Raw genomic sequence first — 18,588 nt, 5'->3', positions numbered from 1 at the left:
CAAGTGACGAGTCGCTGAGCTTGATGCTGATTTCAGGCAGCTGTGTCAGTGCCATACAAAGCAGTCTCCGGAGAAGAACAGTTTATATTGTAACACCACACCGCTGCATGCGTCTTTGAGCAGCTTTTAGTGGAAGAAGGACCTGTTTGCATTCAGAAGGGGGAAGGAGGGAGGAATGGGGGAGTAACAGCAACATCCCGCAGTGACTGTGCGCGACATCCAGGCAGGAAGAATGACAGGAGGAGACAATTTTCAGCACTAAAGGCTAAGAAGAAAATGTTAATAAAAAGCTAAACATTCTCCGAGCTCCTATGGCAATTTTACACCCAGCTGCACTTGCAGCAGGGAAACTGCCATAAAAAGTAAATAATTCCCCTCCTTCCAACCCTTGGCAATCCAAACTTGTTCTAAGGAAGAATTTTTTGAGGGAATGAAGCTATTAAAGGCAGGAAGCCTAGCTAGGGTGTCAATCTCCATCCTGATTGCCAAGAAGATCTGACGGGAACAGAGTCAGTAAGAAACCTTCCTTCTGAAGCCCCATGTGAATTCTGTGGCAACAGGAGATGCATTCATTGCACTAACCAGTTCTTGTCTGTTTTCAAATGAAAACTGTGTTTCAGACAAGAATGTGAAAATTGTTTTTGTGTCCAGACTGATCCTGGTAGGAAACACACCTGTCAGGTGTTTCTCTTAATTCTCTTCACTCTTTGTCTTGTGGATTCAACTCTTTTGTGCTTTTTCTTTTTTAGAAAGAAAAGCATTTCATCTTTTCTTCTCACGTCTTCAGTGCTTTTACTCTTTCTACCTCTAGTCATATTTATTTACCACTTCTTTCAGTTCCTCATCACGTATTTCTTGCATTTATATGTCAGGCAGTTGATCAAGTCAGACTCCTGGATGGTTTCTGAGAGAAAGGGGAGGATCGGAGTTCTTCCGACGGCAGTAGTGTCCTTCTGGTTTGTCCTGCCCAATTATGTCAGAGGTTGAACTTCTTACCATGTGGAAATCAGTGATGTCAGGTTACATCTGAAATAGGAGCTTATACGCAAACTCAACAGTCCTAAAATGCTGTATTCGGAATATGTCCTTATTTAAGGGTCTCGGCAGGATGGCAGTGCTCTAGTCCTAGAGAGACCAATTTACTTCAGGAAGAATCTCTAATCAGCAGGTAAGGATGAGAGGAGCCTCTCTTGCTCCACATACATCTTTCTCCCCATACATCTTTCTCCCCTGAAATTGCTTTTGCGTACGATGCAAAGCTAGAAATATCATGTGTTTGTAAGAATGAAAACTTGCTTGAACATCGAGGTAAAGGAAAATAAGGAAAGGCGGTATGGAACAGCACCACCTGGTGACACCTTTCATAGTAACTGCTACTTAGTGGACTCCAGAACAACCCTGAGCTTTTCTGGTCTATTCCAAAATACCTCAGACCCATTAAATGGAGAGAGTGATTTCTGCCTGGTGTTACCAGGACATGGTAGCTTCCACTAGCAGCAACGCGAATTGCTCTCCTCTCTGCTCACTAGGGACAGTGGAGCATTGTGAAAATGTCAACCAAATGGTGGTTCCTGTGCAGAATTTCTCACAGCTTTCTTCTCTTACCTACCTCATCCTATTATCGTTATGGATAATGTCTGGTTTTCCAACTGATTTTTTTCTTACTATGCAGACACCTGGCCAGGTGCAGAATATTTAAGCTAGAGTGAAAATAAGAAGGTTGTGCTGCTTATTTATGCAGTGGGGTGTTAAGATGTTGATTTGATAGTTCCATTACTTTCTCATCATCTATAATACACGTTATTATTGCAGCCTATAATTCAGATGCCCTGTCCCCTGTTGTTTGAAGTTGAACTTTTTTTAGCTGAGCTGTTTGGCATGCTTATTTCCTAGTACACTTGACAGATTTCATAATCGCCATGTAGTGTTCAAAGATTTTTAGTCACTTATCAGCCTGCAAGAATTAACATGGCAGAGGCTCTTATGAGCAGGCTGTTGCAGTTTCTGGCATCTTCAGCAGTGATGCAGTGCAGACAAGAGTCGACGTTACCATTTCCAGAATTCAGAGACCTTTCTGTGCTCAGTTCATCTGCGAAAAAATCAGTCTCGGAGCTTTCTGTATGACATAAAGCAAAATCAGAAAGAGTTCAGCCTATATCTTAAATAAGTCCATCCTATAAGCGGGTGCAGGTGGTTTGTTTTTTTTTTTTATTCAGTTATCTGATTCTCTTTGAATAGCGGCAGCAAGATGAAGAGGTGTGTGACTGAAACTCAGATGCACCAAAAGAGCTGCATGTTGTGAGCCCAGGACTGGAATACAACGCTGCTTCTGTTAATAAGTGATAGTCATTTGTAGAGTTTATTCAAGGAGCTGTATACAGTTTGCTTCCACTGCCTGCTTAAGCCAGACAAATTTCTCTTGACTGAGTGAAGTAACCAGAATATTTGCATTTGTGCCAATTAATGCAGGTTAATTAGGTATCAAGATTGTAAATTAATCTATAGAGAGCCTCAGTGATCTTTGCAAGAGACTTGCTCTTTTGCTGTTGTCACCAACTTCTACAGACTTGAGGTGGATTAGGGAGTGTTCTTGGGGCAGTCTCCTCTTTAGATCTTGACTAGGGCTTTGGAAAACTGGATGCATTCCCATCTGCTGAGAGTGTGTTCCAGAGAGTTGTTAGAGCTACCCATTTTTTAGGACAAGACTTTGTGAATTCGGTAGTTGTCAGATGGTATCCATGCAGAATTTGCACTGATGTTCAAAGCTTATGTGTATGTATTGCACTGTTAAGTCTGGGCGTCTCACATTAAAATGTGCCTTGCTAGCATGGAAAATGATATGACTGACGGTGTTGCAACACCAAGGCACCATAGGCCTGCATCACAAGTGGGAACGGGCGGAGGATGTTGAACAAGTCACCTTGTACATGCTGCCTATTCATTTGTATAATATTTGCATAGCAGGATACTGATGCAGTTCAACAATACCAGCCTCTCTCTAGCTAGGCTTTTTTGAAATATAATATTAATAACAGATTCTCAATTCATATGTCAAGTAATGCGATTAAATATGGAGAGATTTCTGCTGTATCCAGAAGATGGAGATATCCACAAATCATTATCGTTACCGCTCAATACATCGGTTACTTCCACTGACATACAGCCTTTGTGCTCTCAGTGTTCGTGTCTTATCCTGTAAGTTTCATATTAAGATGTCTCAGTTCTCAGTAAAGTCAAGAAAGGAATAATTCAAACTATAATTAGTTTCTGTGAATCAAAGGCTCATTTGTGTTTGGCAGTGATTTTCAGTGACCCTGTTCTTAATCTCTTATGCCATTATCAAAGCAGCACAGAGTTCTCAGTAACTTTGCTTCCGAAATACTGTGTACTCTCAGTATCAGGTATATCCATGGAACGTGTTTAACCGCTTGCCCCAATAAGCTCTACTCAATTCATTATCTTTGCTATTATTCTAATTATTGGTATTTTTTTCTTCCTGCTCTTAATTCCCCCCCCCTTTTTTTTTTAACTGATTAAGGAGAATAGTTGGTTTTTTGTGTCTGTAGTATTCAGCTGTTCTGGTAGTAGAGAAAGAATACAGTACAACGAGAGAGAAGGATTTTCTTGATAATAGCCACTACAGATACTGCTTGTAGATTTCCAGACTGCAAGAGATCACCAGTTTCCCTGTGGCTTGTGCTGTCAGGAACTGTGTATTTATTTGCCCTGTGCAGTGCTTACTGCTGCGCGCTGATGTTCTTATGGTCCCTGATCATATTGGTTCTTAAGAATGCAATAACAAAGCACATTAAATGTTACCCTACCTATACAATGTACAGACAGCATCTGTCACAGTCCAAGGAGGTACACAGAGGAATTAGCCCATCTTGATCCATCCTTAGGTAGAAATTCCTCATCCTGCTCACTGAGTCTCAACCTGCTTTCCTTCCTTGTGGGCTTTTTTGGCATTCCCCATACTCGGTATTGCTTGGTAGATGGACTTTAAAATTCTTTTTCAAGACCTAGGCATTCCATAAATGAAAGAAAATAATTTGAGAGCCTTTGACGTTGTAAAGCAAGTAACAACTGCCAGCTTATTTGACTTTTCTCTCTTCCCTTTACACCCCAGATAAACTGACTCAGCCGTAGCACATGCACTGTCGGGTAAGCGTAGGACCAGGCTTCTTCCCAAGACCAGCTGCATCTGATGTCTTTGCTGCAGCCACTCAGATCCATGCCAATACCGCAGCCCAAAACTGGGACTTCCCTGCAGGGGAGGCCTGAGCACACTTGCTACAGCTCCCCTTTGCCATGGGGGCTATGTGGGGCTGAGTGTGCTCCAGCCCTGGCGCCAGAAGACAAGCCTGAGCTTGGTGCTGCCTGCATACAGCGTGGCTGACCCACAGGCAGAAATGTGGATGCCAAGGTTCGGGTCAGAGCATGCTATGCTCCTCTCTAGCGCAAATATAGAGGCTAGCAGAGCTTCCAGGAACTTCATTCTCTTGGCCCTTCGGTGAAACTTTCCATGGAAAAGCTGGTATATGTCGAGTATGGGAGTGATGGTCTGTTGTTGTTTGTTTTTCATGCCTGTTAGGGGTTAGGCAGGGGCCCAGGCAAAATGAGTTTTGTGTATTAGTTACGTGCAGGTTAGATTCCTCCTCCCACCATTGACAGCCAGCTGCGCTGGGTAGGAGCTGCCATCAGTTAATTATGTTGCTCATCATTATGGGGGGGGGGGGGGAGGGGTTTGTCCTTTTCTCTGCTTTTCCCTGTCTCTTAATGTCAGTGTCAACCTTGTCTCCTCTCTTCCCAGGTGTGCCAATGCTGTTTGTTATCCTCTGGGGAACTGTCAAGTACCTTTATGAAGATGAGGGGTTGGTTTAGTTCTGATTTTTCTAGCTATCTCATTTGTGCTGTCTGTGTGCACCGGCAGGTCACTGTTTGCTTTCTGTTCAATGCGGTTTGCTTTGGCAGTGTGCGGAAACCTCACGTAATTGCTTCTGTTTTGTCTGAAGGTCTTGCATAACATTTCAGAAAGGGGCATGTGTTTCTTTCTGATCAGAATTTTCTGCATGTCTGAATGAATCTATCCTTTTGCAGGTCAAGGAAAGGTATGTTTTGTTTTTCTGTAGCTAGAGTATCAACAGTAGAAGTCATCATACCCAACCAAGACCACTCCTGATACTGTGCCTTTGGCGGTAGCCTTTTGAGTTGTGCTTCAGAGGAAGGCAAAATCCTCCCACGGGATTCTGCCTGCGATTTGTAGCGGTTAGCTTATGCCTAGCAGCAGAGATGCGGTTGCCTGCTCTTGTTCAAGCTTCCATTGTTTAGATCTTCTTGTAATAAAGGCGCATTCTCTGTCTGCTTGCGTTAGTCTTGCTGAAGTGAAATATACCACATACAAAACTGCTGCAAAACACAAAATACTTTTTGTCTGCTTTTACTGTAGCTGTTCTGAAAAATTGCATATGCTTTTGTAGCAAATAGGGGGTTTTTTTAGAAACAAAAGGGAGGAAAGTGGCTTCCTCTTTGTGACGGTGACTGCCTGGAAATATTTGGGTAGCTTTCTTTGTGATGAAATAAATAACTTTATGCTATTTCCTTTTTATTGTAAATGTACTATTTATTGGGTCTTCCTCTTAATTTCCAAACAGCCCAGCCAGTGCTTTTGTAGAGGGTCCTTTTTTTTTTTTCCTCACACCCCCCTCCCTGCCCCAGCCCCCCTGACACAATCCTTGCTGGAGAGATGCTGCAATATGAAAATTGAGTGTAGTCAGAGACACGCCCAGGCATTTTTTTCTGGTGTTCATGAGTACTAAGAACTGGCTTGCTTTTTTTTATTATTTTTTTTTTTTTTTTAAGTGTCTTCCATTGTTCTGAACCAGGTCAGTCAAAGCTGCCTTTTCTGGCTTAAGCAATGTTAGGATTTTCTGACTCCTTTTCGAGGTTGACTTGATAATATTCTGTAGGAAGATTGTGGCCGTACTGATGTATTGCGAGTTTTGTTGAAATTATCAGAATAGGTGTAGAGAACATGCGGCCACTGAACAGGCGTCGTTCCACGGGCATATCTTCCCATTGATGTAGAAAATGTATTCAAAGTGCTCATGCTGAGCCTTCTACATTATGCGGTGCTCAGAGCTGATTTATGTTTTCTATTAAGGAAAACTGTCACTCACTGCCTTCAGCAGACCTTAAAAGGGGCAATTTTGCACCTTATTGAATTTTCTAAATCTTGTATAAATATTTGTAAAATACAGCAATAAATAACCACGTGCAGCAGCTTCTCTGAAAGGCAAGATTTCTGTGCCTTGGGCGGGCATTTGCTGGAGCAGGCAGGGATATCTTTCATGCTGTTTGCCATAGCGCTGTCACCATGGACGTGCAGCAGGCTATAAATTTCATTTGTGACTTAACTACTTCCCCGGCTACGAGGAATAACTGGAGGTAAATGTGCTCGTGGCTGGGAATCTGAGGCAGCCCTGTGAACACAGAGCTTTGAATGAAGGACCAAAGCCTGCAAGACTTACTCGCAGACTGCTGCCTCCTTTCCTTACACGTGCAAGCATAAACTCCTTTAGAAAGCAATCGCTGTTTTAAAAAGTGAGCTATTGAAAAAGACTTTGTCTACATCACAAATACAATTAAAGGCAAGCTGTGCTGCTTAGTTATTAGACTGTGCCTAAAGAGCTGATGCTTATACATCTTTGTTTCTATCTACAATTAATTATGGGAACAAGGCAGCCAGCTTACAATCTTTTTTAAAAATGGAGCTGTTCAGCTGTACCTCTTCAAGGTAAAATTTCAGTGTTTTCATTTTTAGATTGGTAAGCAAAAGCAGAAATTTCCCAGTAGCATTTGTTTCACTGGACCAAGTCTCTATTCACAGCTCTGAGGATATGAGTTGCCGAGCATCTTCTGAGAGATGCTGCGCAAAGTGCTGGGATAGATCCCAAACACCATAGATGTTGGTGTATTTATCAGTGTGGCAATCCCAGAAAGGACCAATGGACAAGAAATCATACAGATCTATCAATTTTATTTTCTGGACACTTTAATAGCTGTGACACTTCAGTTGGGCTGTAATGGCAGTTTTATTGCACATATTTGTATAAATTTAAAAGTAGCTAAAACTGCTCAGTGCCACAGGAAGCAAATTAATACACACAGAGATGTAGCAGAGTTAATATAAAGAATCATTTCTCAGCCTCTGTCATTATCAGGAACTTCTAAAAATTGCCTCTGCTTCCACTGCAGCTAGTCAGAAAATTAGAATGCCACTTCCAGGCATGCCTATTATCCCACCAGTCTTGAGAGGTTCAAATAAAATTATTTTTAAAGGCTCCCAGTCCTGCGTACCAATTAAGTTCTTCTGTTACTCAGATTCCAGCTCAGGTCCGCTGACTGCACACAATCTGTACACCTTGTTTCTCCAGTATCTAAGATGCAATTGAATTGTAGGTTGTGGAGCTGCTGGTTGCAATAATATGCTTGTTATATGCATTAAACTGAAATTGAAAGGAAAAATTAAATCCTGAGCCCTTCAAGGGAATATGAAATTACCTGCAAGGGCATATGGAATTGCCACAGCTAAGCTGCTTCACGTTACTCTCCAGTATGTGAGCGCCTCTGGATGTGCAGTTGGGGCATGGATCCCTACCGCTTGCTCCATGGTTTGCTCGTATCTCTCAAGCTGACTGTCCCATTACAAGGTTGGGAGCGGTTTACTCTCCACCAACATCACCCAAGCTGAAGTTTCACAGTCCGGTTAAGAAACCTTAAGGAAAACTGAGCACGTATGTGTTTTGGCAGGTGAGATTTGGAGAGAAAGGGAAACTTGTTTCGTGAAGGAACCTATGTTTTCTGTAGTGCGCCCTCATAGTTTGTTTCACAGGCTGCGTAGCTCAGAAACCTGCTGGCTTTCCTGCTGACTGTTGCTTTTGAGTAATGCTGAGCAATATGGCAGGAGGCTAACAAAGTTATTTCATAGAAATATTAAGAATGCTATCACTGCAGCAACAAGTGAAGTGGCATGTGACCGCTGCCCCAACACTTGGGCCATTGTACACACACACGTGTATCCTACAGTCGGGGTGGCTGGCTGTGGCCAGGGTGGGACCCAAAAGAACTAGATGTACAAACCCCACAGTGTAAAGTTCACTTTGAACCAGTGATCCCAAACTGTAGCTTTCAGGCATCACTTCTCTTGTGATTGTTCTCCAATATTGCTCAAGGACATAGGAATTTAAAAAGCTAAAGTGAGACTTACGGGGACAATGATGTACTATATTGCCTGCAGCATGTTATTTAGTTGGCAGAGGGCTCAGCTGGCCAACAAAAGTTGGGAACTATTGCTCCTGTTTGATTTTTACTTGTTTATAACTTAAAACTCCCTTTGGGCCTGATACCTGTCCATATACACTGAAGGAACTGGAATTTGCTGCCTTAGTTGCTTTCTCCTGGTTGAAATTAGTAGGTCCATTTTGAAAATAAGAACAAATAAAATAGATGACTGATCTAAATATTGATACGAGAAAAGTAAGTAATGGGATAAGGAACTAACAAACAGTTAAATAGTAAGATGACCTGGCATTGGAGAGTGAAGAGTAATAAAAAATAATGCAGAGAGAGGAGGATAGGAACCACACAGGAAAGGTCTGACTCAGCTTCCCCCCTTCTCCTTTCAGCCGCATGACAAATTTGACCTTGGTTTTAGTGGACTAAATCTTCACAATTAACTGATGATAATTCATAGCAAATTGTGGAGGAGAGCTAGCCATTAGTGGGCAAGAAGGGCAGCTGAGTAGTATCCAGTTGGATTATGATAGCTGCAATAGTACAAAGCGTTCAGTGTTTCTAAGAAGCAAATGCATTTGTTTCCATGTCAGCATGATGTGCTTTCCTGGTATCTAGTCCTCAATATTGTTTTCCATCTGCACTGCTCTGACAGAACGAAAAGCGGGAGATTTTAGTAATGTACTGAAACTTTTTCTTCTTGTCTCCCTCTTTTTGCCGTCTGCCTAGTTGCTGGACCAGAAACTATAACATGAATTACTGGCTGATCATCAGACTGCCCATTCTCATCGCCATTGGGGTAAGTATGGGGCGCGTGCAGCAAGCTGGCAGATTGCCATGGGAACAGGACACCACGGTCCAGTACAGAGAGCAGATGTGCACATGGCCGTTGTGTATGTCCAAAGGCTAATAACCTTTGAGGGTATTGACATTTTCACTCAGAAACGTGATTTTTATGAAACCAAATTGGTTTCTGTCACTGGAATTCCCGACTGGCGTTTTGTGTGTTTAATTTGGCCACATGCTGCTGCAGTGGTAGTACATGATAACAACACAGCGTGCCGCAGCAATCCAGTTAACTCCCCAGTGTGGGGAAGGCTGTGACAAGGTAGTACAGGGAGGCAGAAGATAATATTGCAGGTACTGGGCTACTGAAGAGCAGCAAATTGTGTGGTATTGTGGAGAAATTCCATGTTCTGCAGCCACAATACGGTGGCAGTCTTAGACCTCCAGAGAAGGCAAGTGGGACAGCCCGCACCTTTACTGTGTCTCACGCCCCAGAGGTGTAGGTAAGCTCCCCTACTTTGTTCAGTGAACTGCCTGCACTTTCAAAGGTGACTTGTGCATTCCCAGAGGATGTATTTAGAGCACAATTCCGTATTAAGGAGTTGAATTCCGTGGCAAGCTCTGCAGCTGCAGAGCAGCAGGATGCACAGGGACCTACGTGTGCATACACGAACCAGCTTTTTTGAACACTTATGCATGTGTATTTCTTTATGATGACATAAATCCATCTTTCATTTTTCCAGGTAAATTTCCTGATCTTTATCAGAGTTATATGCATCATCATCTCCAAACTACAGGCTAATTTGATGTGCAAAACTGACATAAAATGCAGGTATGTCATTTAGTGGTCCGACACTTTCTGTGCCTCTCGAAATGTAAGTAGACAAGGATGTACATGAAAAGGAGTGGATTGGCAAAGGCGATTAAAGATCACAGGCCTTGAGTAATGCACAGGTGTGGTGTCACACATTGCTATGACTGCTTGGACAATCAGTCCCCAGAGAAGCTTTCTGGTGAAGCCAGGGTAGGTGTTATACCTGCGTTATAGATAAACAAAAGGTTTGATCTCTGAATTCATCTCTTTACAGTCTTCCATAATACTGGATGAATGTTAATTAAGCAGGTATTTTTTAAACACTTGTAGCATATGCAGGTACTTCACATAATTTGAAAAAATCACGTGAGTGATAGAAATAAAAGCTTTAATTTCAATGAAGATCAAGATGGAGATCATTTTGAGTATTGCTCCTTGTTCTTCTTCCCAGTTGTTACTAGGACAAACTTTCAATCTCGAATGCATATGATGTTTCAAGAGAGATTCAGATCTATCACAGAAGTGTTCTTTTTTTTTTTTTTTTTTAGGCTTCATCCTGTCTTTGTGTGTATTATTCCTGTTATTTAATCACCTTGCTAAGATTCATGGTCACATCTTTCATTTCTTCATCTTGGAGAATATGTCTGTACCACAGACTGAAAAATAATGTAGAAATAACAAGTTAGCAATAGGGTAAATTAAACAGTGGGGAGCCTACGTGCTGTGGTAGCCAGACTGCTACTGATGGTTGACTTAGCTAGTTTGAAGTTGAGTACTTCACTGCTGCAGGATGGGCACTGACTGAGTGGAAAGCAACTTTACAGAAGACCCAGAGATGCTGCAGGACAACAGGTTGAACATGATTCAGCAGTGTGCCCTTGTGACAGCATACTGGGCTGCACTAGCAAGAGCATAGCCAGAAGGTCAAGGAAAGTGACTGATCCCCTCCATTCAGCGCCTTTGACACTGCTTCTGGTGTCCAGGTTGAGGCTCCCCAGTACAAGAAAGACATCGTGTCCTGCCCCTCCAACCCCATGGGACTTGCATCAGTGTTGCACCAAGCTAGTTCAGGGGCTGGACCAGGTGACATAGAAGGAGGTGTTGAAAACCGGGTTTATTCAGTCTGGAGAACAGAAGACTAAGCAAGGAGTTAATTGCAGTCTTCAGTTACCTAATGGTGGTTATACAGAAGATGGATCTGGAGTCTTTTCAGAGATGCACAATGAAGGGACAAGGGGCAGAGGTCATAAGTCGTAGCAAGAGAAATTCCAATTGCATGTCAGAGGTGGAAAAAAAATAAAATCACAGTGAGAGTGGTCTGACGCTGGAAGAGAGGCCCAGAGGGCTGTGGAGGACCTTGGAGATATTCAGAACTTGGCTGGACACAGCCCTGAGTAACCTGCTGTGAACTGGAGTTGGACCAGAGACTTCCAGAGGTCCCTTCCAACCTGAATGGTTACATGATTCAGAATAGCAGCCAGCAGCCCTAGAGTGCGCAAGATCTACTAAGTACTGGCAGCCCTGCTGATTGAGTGATTTTTGTATCTACTGAATTGTCTCAAGACAGGTTGTTGTGAGATGTTTGATAGGTTCTGTGGCCTACGATAGCCCTATAAACTCCCACGTGAGACTCAGGCATCTTTCATTATCCTGTTGGGTGGCTGGTGCGTATGTCTATCAAAAGAGAGTTAAGGACCATTCTTGTGAATGTTTTCCTGTGGTTGCATCCCTCAGCATTGCTCTCTCACTGGTGAAAAATGTTTTATTTCAGGTTGGTTTGTCTTTTTTCCTTTGCTAGCTGTGTCTTTGAACTTGCTGTTTAAATCATCCAGTCATCGCTCACTTTAAGACAGTTTAACTGCTTTTACAAAGTGTTCTGCAGTTACGGTTAGTTATAACGTTTTGAAGGTTTAACACACCACAGAGGTGGGAAGGAATAGCAAGTACTCCTCCCTTTGCCAAGGTATTTTTGAAAGACTCCAGTCATTGATAGATTATTTTTTTTCAGGCCATCAACAAGGTAGGTTTTGGTCATCTTTCCCACTTACAGGTGGGGAAGAGGATAAACAAGATGACCTCTCAGGTTCAAGAAAGCACATGACCTGCTCCTGAGTTTGGAAGAAGATTTTCCAGGCGAAATGCAGCCAGCAGCTGAATGCAGAGCTTTGCTCCCAGCAGGAAGTGGTCTGCAGTGGATTGGCAGGGGCAGTTAAAACATATTGAAACCTACTAATGTTATTTTGAGGATTTGGTTTTTTTCTTTTTTGTACCGCCTCTGCAGGAGAACCCTGCGACATAAACTGGTGGAGTGGCATACTAAAGTTGACAGTGCGTCAGAAGCAGAATGCAGAAGTGACTGTTGGGATCAACAATGATCTACTCAGTGGCATTGTTGTGTTTTTTTTCTTTCTTTGTGATCTTAGGCTGGCCAAGTCTACGTTGACTCTGATCCCGCTGCTGGGGACCCATGAGGTCATCTTTGCCTTTATTACTGATGAGCATGCCAGAGGGATGCTGCGCTTTGTGAAGCTTTTTACTGAACTCTCCTTTGCTTCTTTCCAGGTAGCGCTCACACTGTGCCCATGTGGATAAGATATTTTTTAACTGCTGTTTGGGGACCTGCTTTCTCTCTCTTTCATTGCATGTTCCCTGTTCTTTATATTTCTTAATTTAGCACTGGATATTACAGGATTATGGCAGTGGAAGGGAAAGTATGAGGACTAATTTTTAATAGCCAACTTAGATGTTAGTGTCACATACTCTTATTTTCAATGTCTTAAATTTACGGTAATAAACTGGTATTCCTATCCATGTATTAATAGCTACTTCCTATGGGACACCTCAAGCCAATAATGAAATTGCCTGTGATTTCCTGTAATTGTATAATGGCATTGCTGAAAGCAAATTTTGTGCTTTCTCTAGTGTTTTTAATACTCCTTGGAAAAATCTGTGCTGTGAGAGGTAGCTCTACGGCTGTAACCGCATGTGAGGAAGGATTAAGTTTACTGTGATTTTTATTTAGCTGTTGCCTTAGGTAAGGCCATTTCAAAAGAGTCCCCTTGTGTAAGGGAATCATTATTCCAGTTTCTCTGCTCACCCACTCATTCCCTATTTATCAAGAACAGAGCTCTGTTTAAGATCACTGTGAATTGTTCACTTATGAAGTGTTCGTAACTAGAAACCAGGTAAGGGGAAAGGAATCCTTAGAAAAAATAACAGGTTGAAAAAACCAATAATTTCTTTTCCCTAAGATTGTGTGCTTTGAGACATAGTTTGGTCAAACCTCTCCTCTGCCCTCAGAGCTGTTGGGGACCACAGATTGCCTCCATTTGTCTCCATCTTGGTTTTCTCTCACCATGGGACCACGCCAGTGTGGAGCTGCTAGCCCTTTGCAAGTTTGTTTGGCAAAGCAGGGGAATTGCTCTGCTCTGCTCACTGCTCTTCTGGTTTTTGTTGATTTCAGGGGCTGATGGTTGCAATTCTCTACTGTTTCATCAATAATGAGGTAAGAAAGACACTAGCATTCCAATTTGCCTTATCAACATCCACTATAGGAAAAGGAAACTGAAAATGGTCTTGAACCGCTAAATTGTCCTTGTTCAGGACTTCTCTTTTTTACAGACCCTCCTCTGTACAGCTGCACAGGATAACTCCTCAGACAAATGTTGTTGGGGGAAATTCAGGCAGTATAATTTAGAGCCACTATTTGTGGATGTGAAATCATGCAAGTTGTCTTGCTCTCAGTTGTATAGTTTGCACTGCTGGAGCTTTTCTTTTATTAAGAATTATAGCTGCTGTTCTTAATTTATCTCACAGTGCTTCTTATTTGCTTGTTTGGGTGAATGTGGGAGCAGAGCCCATTTTATTCTGAGAATTCAGCTCAGCTGGCTGGTGAGGTTGGAGAGTCCTCTTGGCTAATGCCTGTATAGTTTGGATTCGTTTGGTTTTCCTGTGGCCCAGCTATTTGAAGACTTTGTCGCGTTCTCATTCAAACTGAACTTCATGGAGTGGTGAGGTGTCTCCCACAGGCCCAGAAGAAATGTAGCCAGGGCTTTGAGTTAACTGACTGCAAGTAGCACCTTCTATGGCTTCTGCTGAATCTCAGCCCTGTTGGGGGAAAGAGTATTGTTCTGTTTCTGTATTGCAGGAATCTCTCATATTACCTTTTAAGTGATTGTTATTGTTCATTCATTCAGCAACCAGGTTTGCAAGGGAAGCAAACTAATTTGGCATCACATTATTAAGCTTAGTGCACAACAATGTGTTTTACAATCGTGCTAAATCTACTTTTAAATATGACATAGTAATTCAAGATCACCTATGGAGAGATAGGCCTCATCAAGCAATTGGAATCAATGGAAAAATGTTCTACTTGTGTTATTATGGCCAGGCTGGAGTCAACAGAAAAGCAGCAGGCATCCTGAATTAAGCCCTGCAGGAGACTGTTCACTTTTGTAGCTTGTGGGTAAGATTTTGTTTAAGCAAACGTGTTAATTGTACTGCTTACGAAAGTCAGAGGTGGGTAGCAGCAGGCTTCGCTCAGGCATGAATTAGAGAATATTTGTTTTAAATCCCTTGTACAGTTTTACAGGTCTGAAATATGTTCATATTTCAGTTATATTTCACCTGAAGGATTCTGAATTTTCTCTGATGTTGCTCGGATGCAAATGTGGCAGGGTCTTATCAGATTGTCTGTTATCACCAATGTTCTCTGAAAAATAAGCTGGGCTTGATATGATCAGTCTTTCTGTTAGTGTTGCTTTCTATAAGAAATATTCCACCAGAATAGTTTCCATTATTTCCACCAGAATTAGTTTAAGGTGATTCAGGTTTCATTCTTTGTAGCCTTGCTTCTCCTTGTTGCCTCCTTCCTTGAAAAAAGGAAGATTGGGCAGTAATTAAAAAAATTCAGGAGTCCGGCAGTCAGGAGAGAGTCTTTTAAAGCAGAAGTCATCCCTTCCCTCCAGTGTGTTGACCGCGCCACACGGGTTGGTGTCATCAGCAAACTTGCTGAGGGTGCACTCAATCCTGCTGTCCACGTCACCAACAAAGATGTTAAACAGCACCAGTCCCAGTACTGACCCCTGAGGAATGCCACTTGTCACTGGGCATCTAGGCAAAAACTCAGTTCAATGCAGACAGCACAGCTGTTCTTTACCCTTTTCCTAACCTCTGGAGAGAAAAATAATATTCTGTCATTCAGATCCATTCCTAAGACATCATCTCTGATAGTCTTTTGTTCAGGTCTTCCCATTCGCTTCATCTCAATCTTGCAGGCTATTTGTATCATAGCTCTAGGATACAGCCTGTCATGTCCAGCCGGATTGAAGACTCATTTCCTCCCTTTGACTGGTTTTAAGATACCCATTTCTGTTGCTCATTGACTTATTCTGTCATTAAGTATGTTCATGCTTTCTTTCAGGATCTGCCTGTTAATGTCTAAAACTGCTTTTTCCCAGTGCTGCCTATTAAACTAGCTGTTTTCCATGCCCACAAAAAGTACCAAGTGCTGGGGTGGTAATACGGTCAATTCTTCTCCTGCAGACAGTATGGTCCCTGTATTTCAGTTTCCTTTTCTGTCTTTATCGGGCTGTTCTCACTCATTCTTCTATGCCAAGCCATTCAAGTCACACTGTCTTTTTCTGGTGTCTTTGTGCAGCTTTTGGCACAACGACCCACGGTTATCACTGTAAAATACAAGCTTCTATCTCAGCATCTTTTCTTTATGTCCCATTTGGTAGTGACACCAGAGGGACAGATTCTGTTGTCAGAAATGCAGAGATGCAGCTGGTTCCCACCAGGACAGTATTCAGTGTGATGGCTGTTGCCCAGAGCTGACAAGCACTGCTAGAGGTAACCACCAAGGGAAGACAAGTGGTTCTGTAAGGCTTTGCTCCTTTTTTAAGGCTGCCTCCCAGATTCACTATTTCACAATGAACAAGCAGACAAGACAGACATACAGCAGCTGGTTCCTTAGGAAGTCTCTCTGAGTATGAAGGTTTCAGCAGCGTGGGTATGATGACAGACCTGCACTGGAACTGCCATCAACCTATTTCGTCTCTTGATGGTCAGTACCAGACCCTGAAGGGAAACAAAAAGAGCCTCCAGAGAAGGCTCACTTGAGTGACCCACCTATAGTGAATTTACTTCCAGGCTGAAGTACACAGCATAATGACTGTGATTGATTACTATAGTTGCACTCATACCTTTTTCTAAATAGAGTAAAAAAGGTTCAATTTTGTCCTCTGCCTCATGTGTTAAAAGCTAATGGAGGTTCTTACTTTGGTCAAGTGGTAAGAACTCTGCCTGTGGAACAGGAAGATCTAAATTCTGTTCTTGATTGTGCAGCAATTACAAGACCCTGGATAAACTTCCGAACTTAAAAAAAGCTAATATCTGGAACAAGATATTGCAATCGTTATTTAAAAAGAGGGGGGAAAGTACAGTCTTTAACATGCTTAATTGCTGGTTTTTCAATTCTGAACAAATCTTAATTTTTATATGGAATTAAAAAAAAAAAAGTAAATATTCAAAGAACAAAACTAATCCAAGACATAATGCTGTTTAAATCAAACCAGAAGTTAAAATTGGAACTCTTAGGAATACCTGTGGGGTCCGTACTGAGCAGGAAGCCAGTCTTTTTAGTCATTTCATGGCTGATAAGCAAAATCAGCTTAACTGTTAGTACTGGTAGGGCATACAGTACATTCAGTATAGCAGCTGAGTACAATTTAGAATAAAATAATGAAGATAAGATTTCCTGGTGCATAGAAGAGTTTTATTTCTACAAGTAAAAGTGAATGCTGTCATTATTTTCAATATAGAATACCCTACAATGGACTAAGGAGATAACTGGACAATTTTAAGCAATATTATTGCAGTTTAGAGCATTGCCAGCTTTTCTCAGTAGTTTGGTATCTTTATTTTTCCTTGCTCTTTTCTAGTGGAGTCATTTAAAGATCTGATTAGTTCTACATTCATTCCTTTTGTTTCCTTCTTTGCTTCTCTTAGGTTCAGATGGAGTTTCGGAAAAGCTGGGAGCGCTGGAGATTGGAACATTTGTATGTCCAGAGAGACAGCAGTATGAAACCTCTAAAGTGTCCAGCCAATAGCATCAGTAGTGGAGGCACGGTAGGCAGTAGTGTCTATGCTGCCACTTGTCAGGCCACGTTCAGCTAAGATTTCTGCAGGTGAATCAGACTGAGAACAATGGACTGTATAATATACCTGAAAACCCTTAAATACCCAAGCAAGTGGCTTAAGTATGCCATCTCCAGCAAGAAACTTAAGCATATGCTGCTCATTGCCTGCAGGCTGTTGGACGAAGGTTTCTAGGGAAAGCAATCTGCTAATGTAATCAACACATCAGAGGAAAAATTTATCACATCTAAAGTAAGTTAAGAATTTCTTCCTGTTTGCACACAAGGCCTCCAGGTGTCCAAAACTTAGGCATAGCATTGATCCAGTCTGAAACCACAGGGTCAATGGCTTATTACTGTTGAGTGGGCGAGCTGAGTGATCAGCTGATTAAATTACAAGGATACAGAATATGATTATTGCCAAAAAATACATCTAGACTTTTATGGGGATAAGGCAAGGTGCTATCACTAGTTTTAGAAACAGAGAACTTAGCGGGACACAACTTGTGTTTTAGGAAAAAATCAGTTTTGTGGTAAGAGCTTCCTAAAGCTAAAGTTGAAAATGTGCTTACCTGTTTTCTGGGTAGGTGAAGAACAGCATCCTGAAGGTCTATCAATACAGCAGGGAGCGTGGCACACAATTCTGTATGCTCTTTTTAAGCTTCACTTGAAAAAAAAAATAAACCAAAACCAGTATCTGGTAGGGACCTCTTCTGTTATTAATAGGTGTGCATTATCTCTTTTGATATGGATGGAAATATCCCCTGAATGCACAGCCCTCCTGTTTTTATGTGGTACTCTGCCTCTGGCACACGGGTGTTAACAGGGACAGGGTAATGACACGCGCCTCAAGAGGACACTTTCTTTCTAAGCTGTGCTCTGCTTCTTGTGGGGGGCAAACGCACAGAAGTCAGCTTGCGGCCACAGCTGGCCTTTACCAGCCTCCACCTCTTTGGAGAAGATGCGGTGGTTCGCGGTGTGGGCTCGCTTTTGGTTTCTTTTTCTGCAGACGAGGGGTGCCTGCGGACGCAGCTGCGCTCAGGGTGGCGGGAAGGCGCCTTTCCGGCAGGATGCGGCTTCAGCACGGCGGACAGCTCCCGGCCCCCGCCCTGCCTGAGCCGGGCTGCCCTCCTCCTCCTCCTCCTCCTCCTCCACAGCCCATCCGCCCTCAGTGGGATTCAAAAAATCCACCCCCAGAAAAACAACCAAATAAAAAAAACCCCACGCTATCCTAAACTCAACGGCCTTTTTCTCTGTTTAAAACTGCCAGGGCTCTTGCAGTGCACGCGTCTACACTGCTAATTATCTGTTACCCTCCCTGATGTTTACAAGAGTTGCTGGGGAAGGAAAAAAGAGAGGTACCTTTACAAGCAGGGCGTGATCCATTGCATCACTTAATAACAAGCTTTACATAGCTTTACTTGGCTGTTATTTGGCCTCCCTTGACAAGAAAGAGACAAGGTGCTAAAGACTAGCTCTGAGAATATCCCTGTCCATAGCCGCCTTGTAATAAGTAACTTCCATGGCATAGCAGTTAGACTACTCAGCAGAGAG

General features: G+C 42.5%; 1 protein-coding gene across 3 annotated transcripts in view; it reads left to right on the top strand.

Moving 5' to 3' along the window:
• The window catches only part of GLP1R (glucagon like peptide 1 receptor), an 86,423-nt gene extending 67,835 nt beyond the window's left edge, over positions 1 to 18,588 (top strand). Inside the window, exons 8-14 of one of the 3 annotated variants that reach the window (XM_074579714.1) lie at positions 4,814 to 4,874; positions 9,025 to 9,094; positions 9,825 to 9,913; positions 12,319 to 12,457; positions 13,359 to 13,400; positions 16,907 to 17,085; positions 17,209 to 18,151. In XM_074579714.1, coding sequence (XP_074435815.1) covers positions 4,814 to 4,874; positions 9,025 to 9,094; positions 9,825 to 9,913; positions 12,319 to 12,457; positions 13,359 to 13,400; positions 16,907 to 17,074 — 569 coding nt within the window. In that variant the 3' untranslated portion in view covers positions 17,075 to 17,085; positions 17,209 to 18,151. Of the gene's footprint in view, positions 1 to 4,813; positions 4,875 to 9,024; positions 9,095 to 9,824; positions 9,914 to 12,318; positions 12,458 to 13,358; positions 13,401 to 16,906 lie in introns of all 3 variants that reach the window. The other 2 variants (XM_074579715.1, XM_074579713.1) reach the window with 2 other exon arrangements.

Source organism: Larus michahellis, chromosome 3 (genome assembly GCF_964199755.1).
Source record: "Larus michahellis chromosome 3, bLarMic1.1, whole genome shotgun sequence".
NCBI classification, from domain to species: Eukaryota; Metazoa; Chordata; class Aves; order Charadriiformes; family Laridae; genus Larus; species Larus michahellis.
The sequence above is the reverse complement of the archived record's forward strand: the minus strand, read 5'-3'. Positions and strand labels throughout refer to the sequence as shown.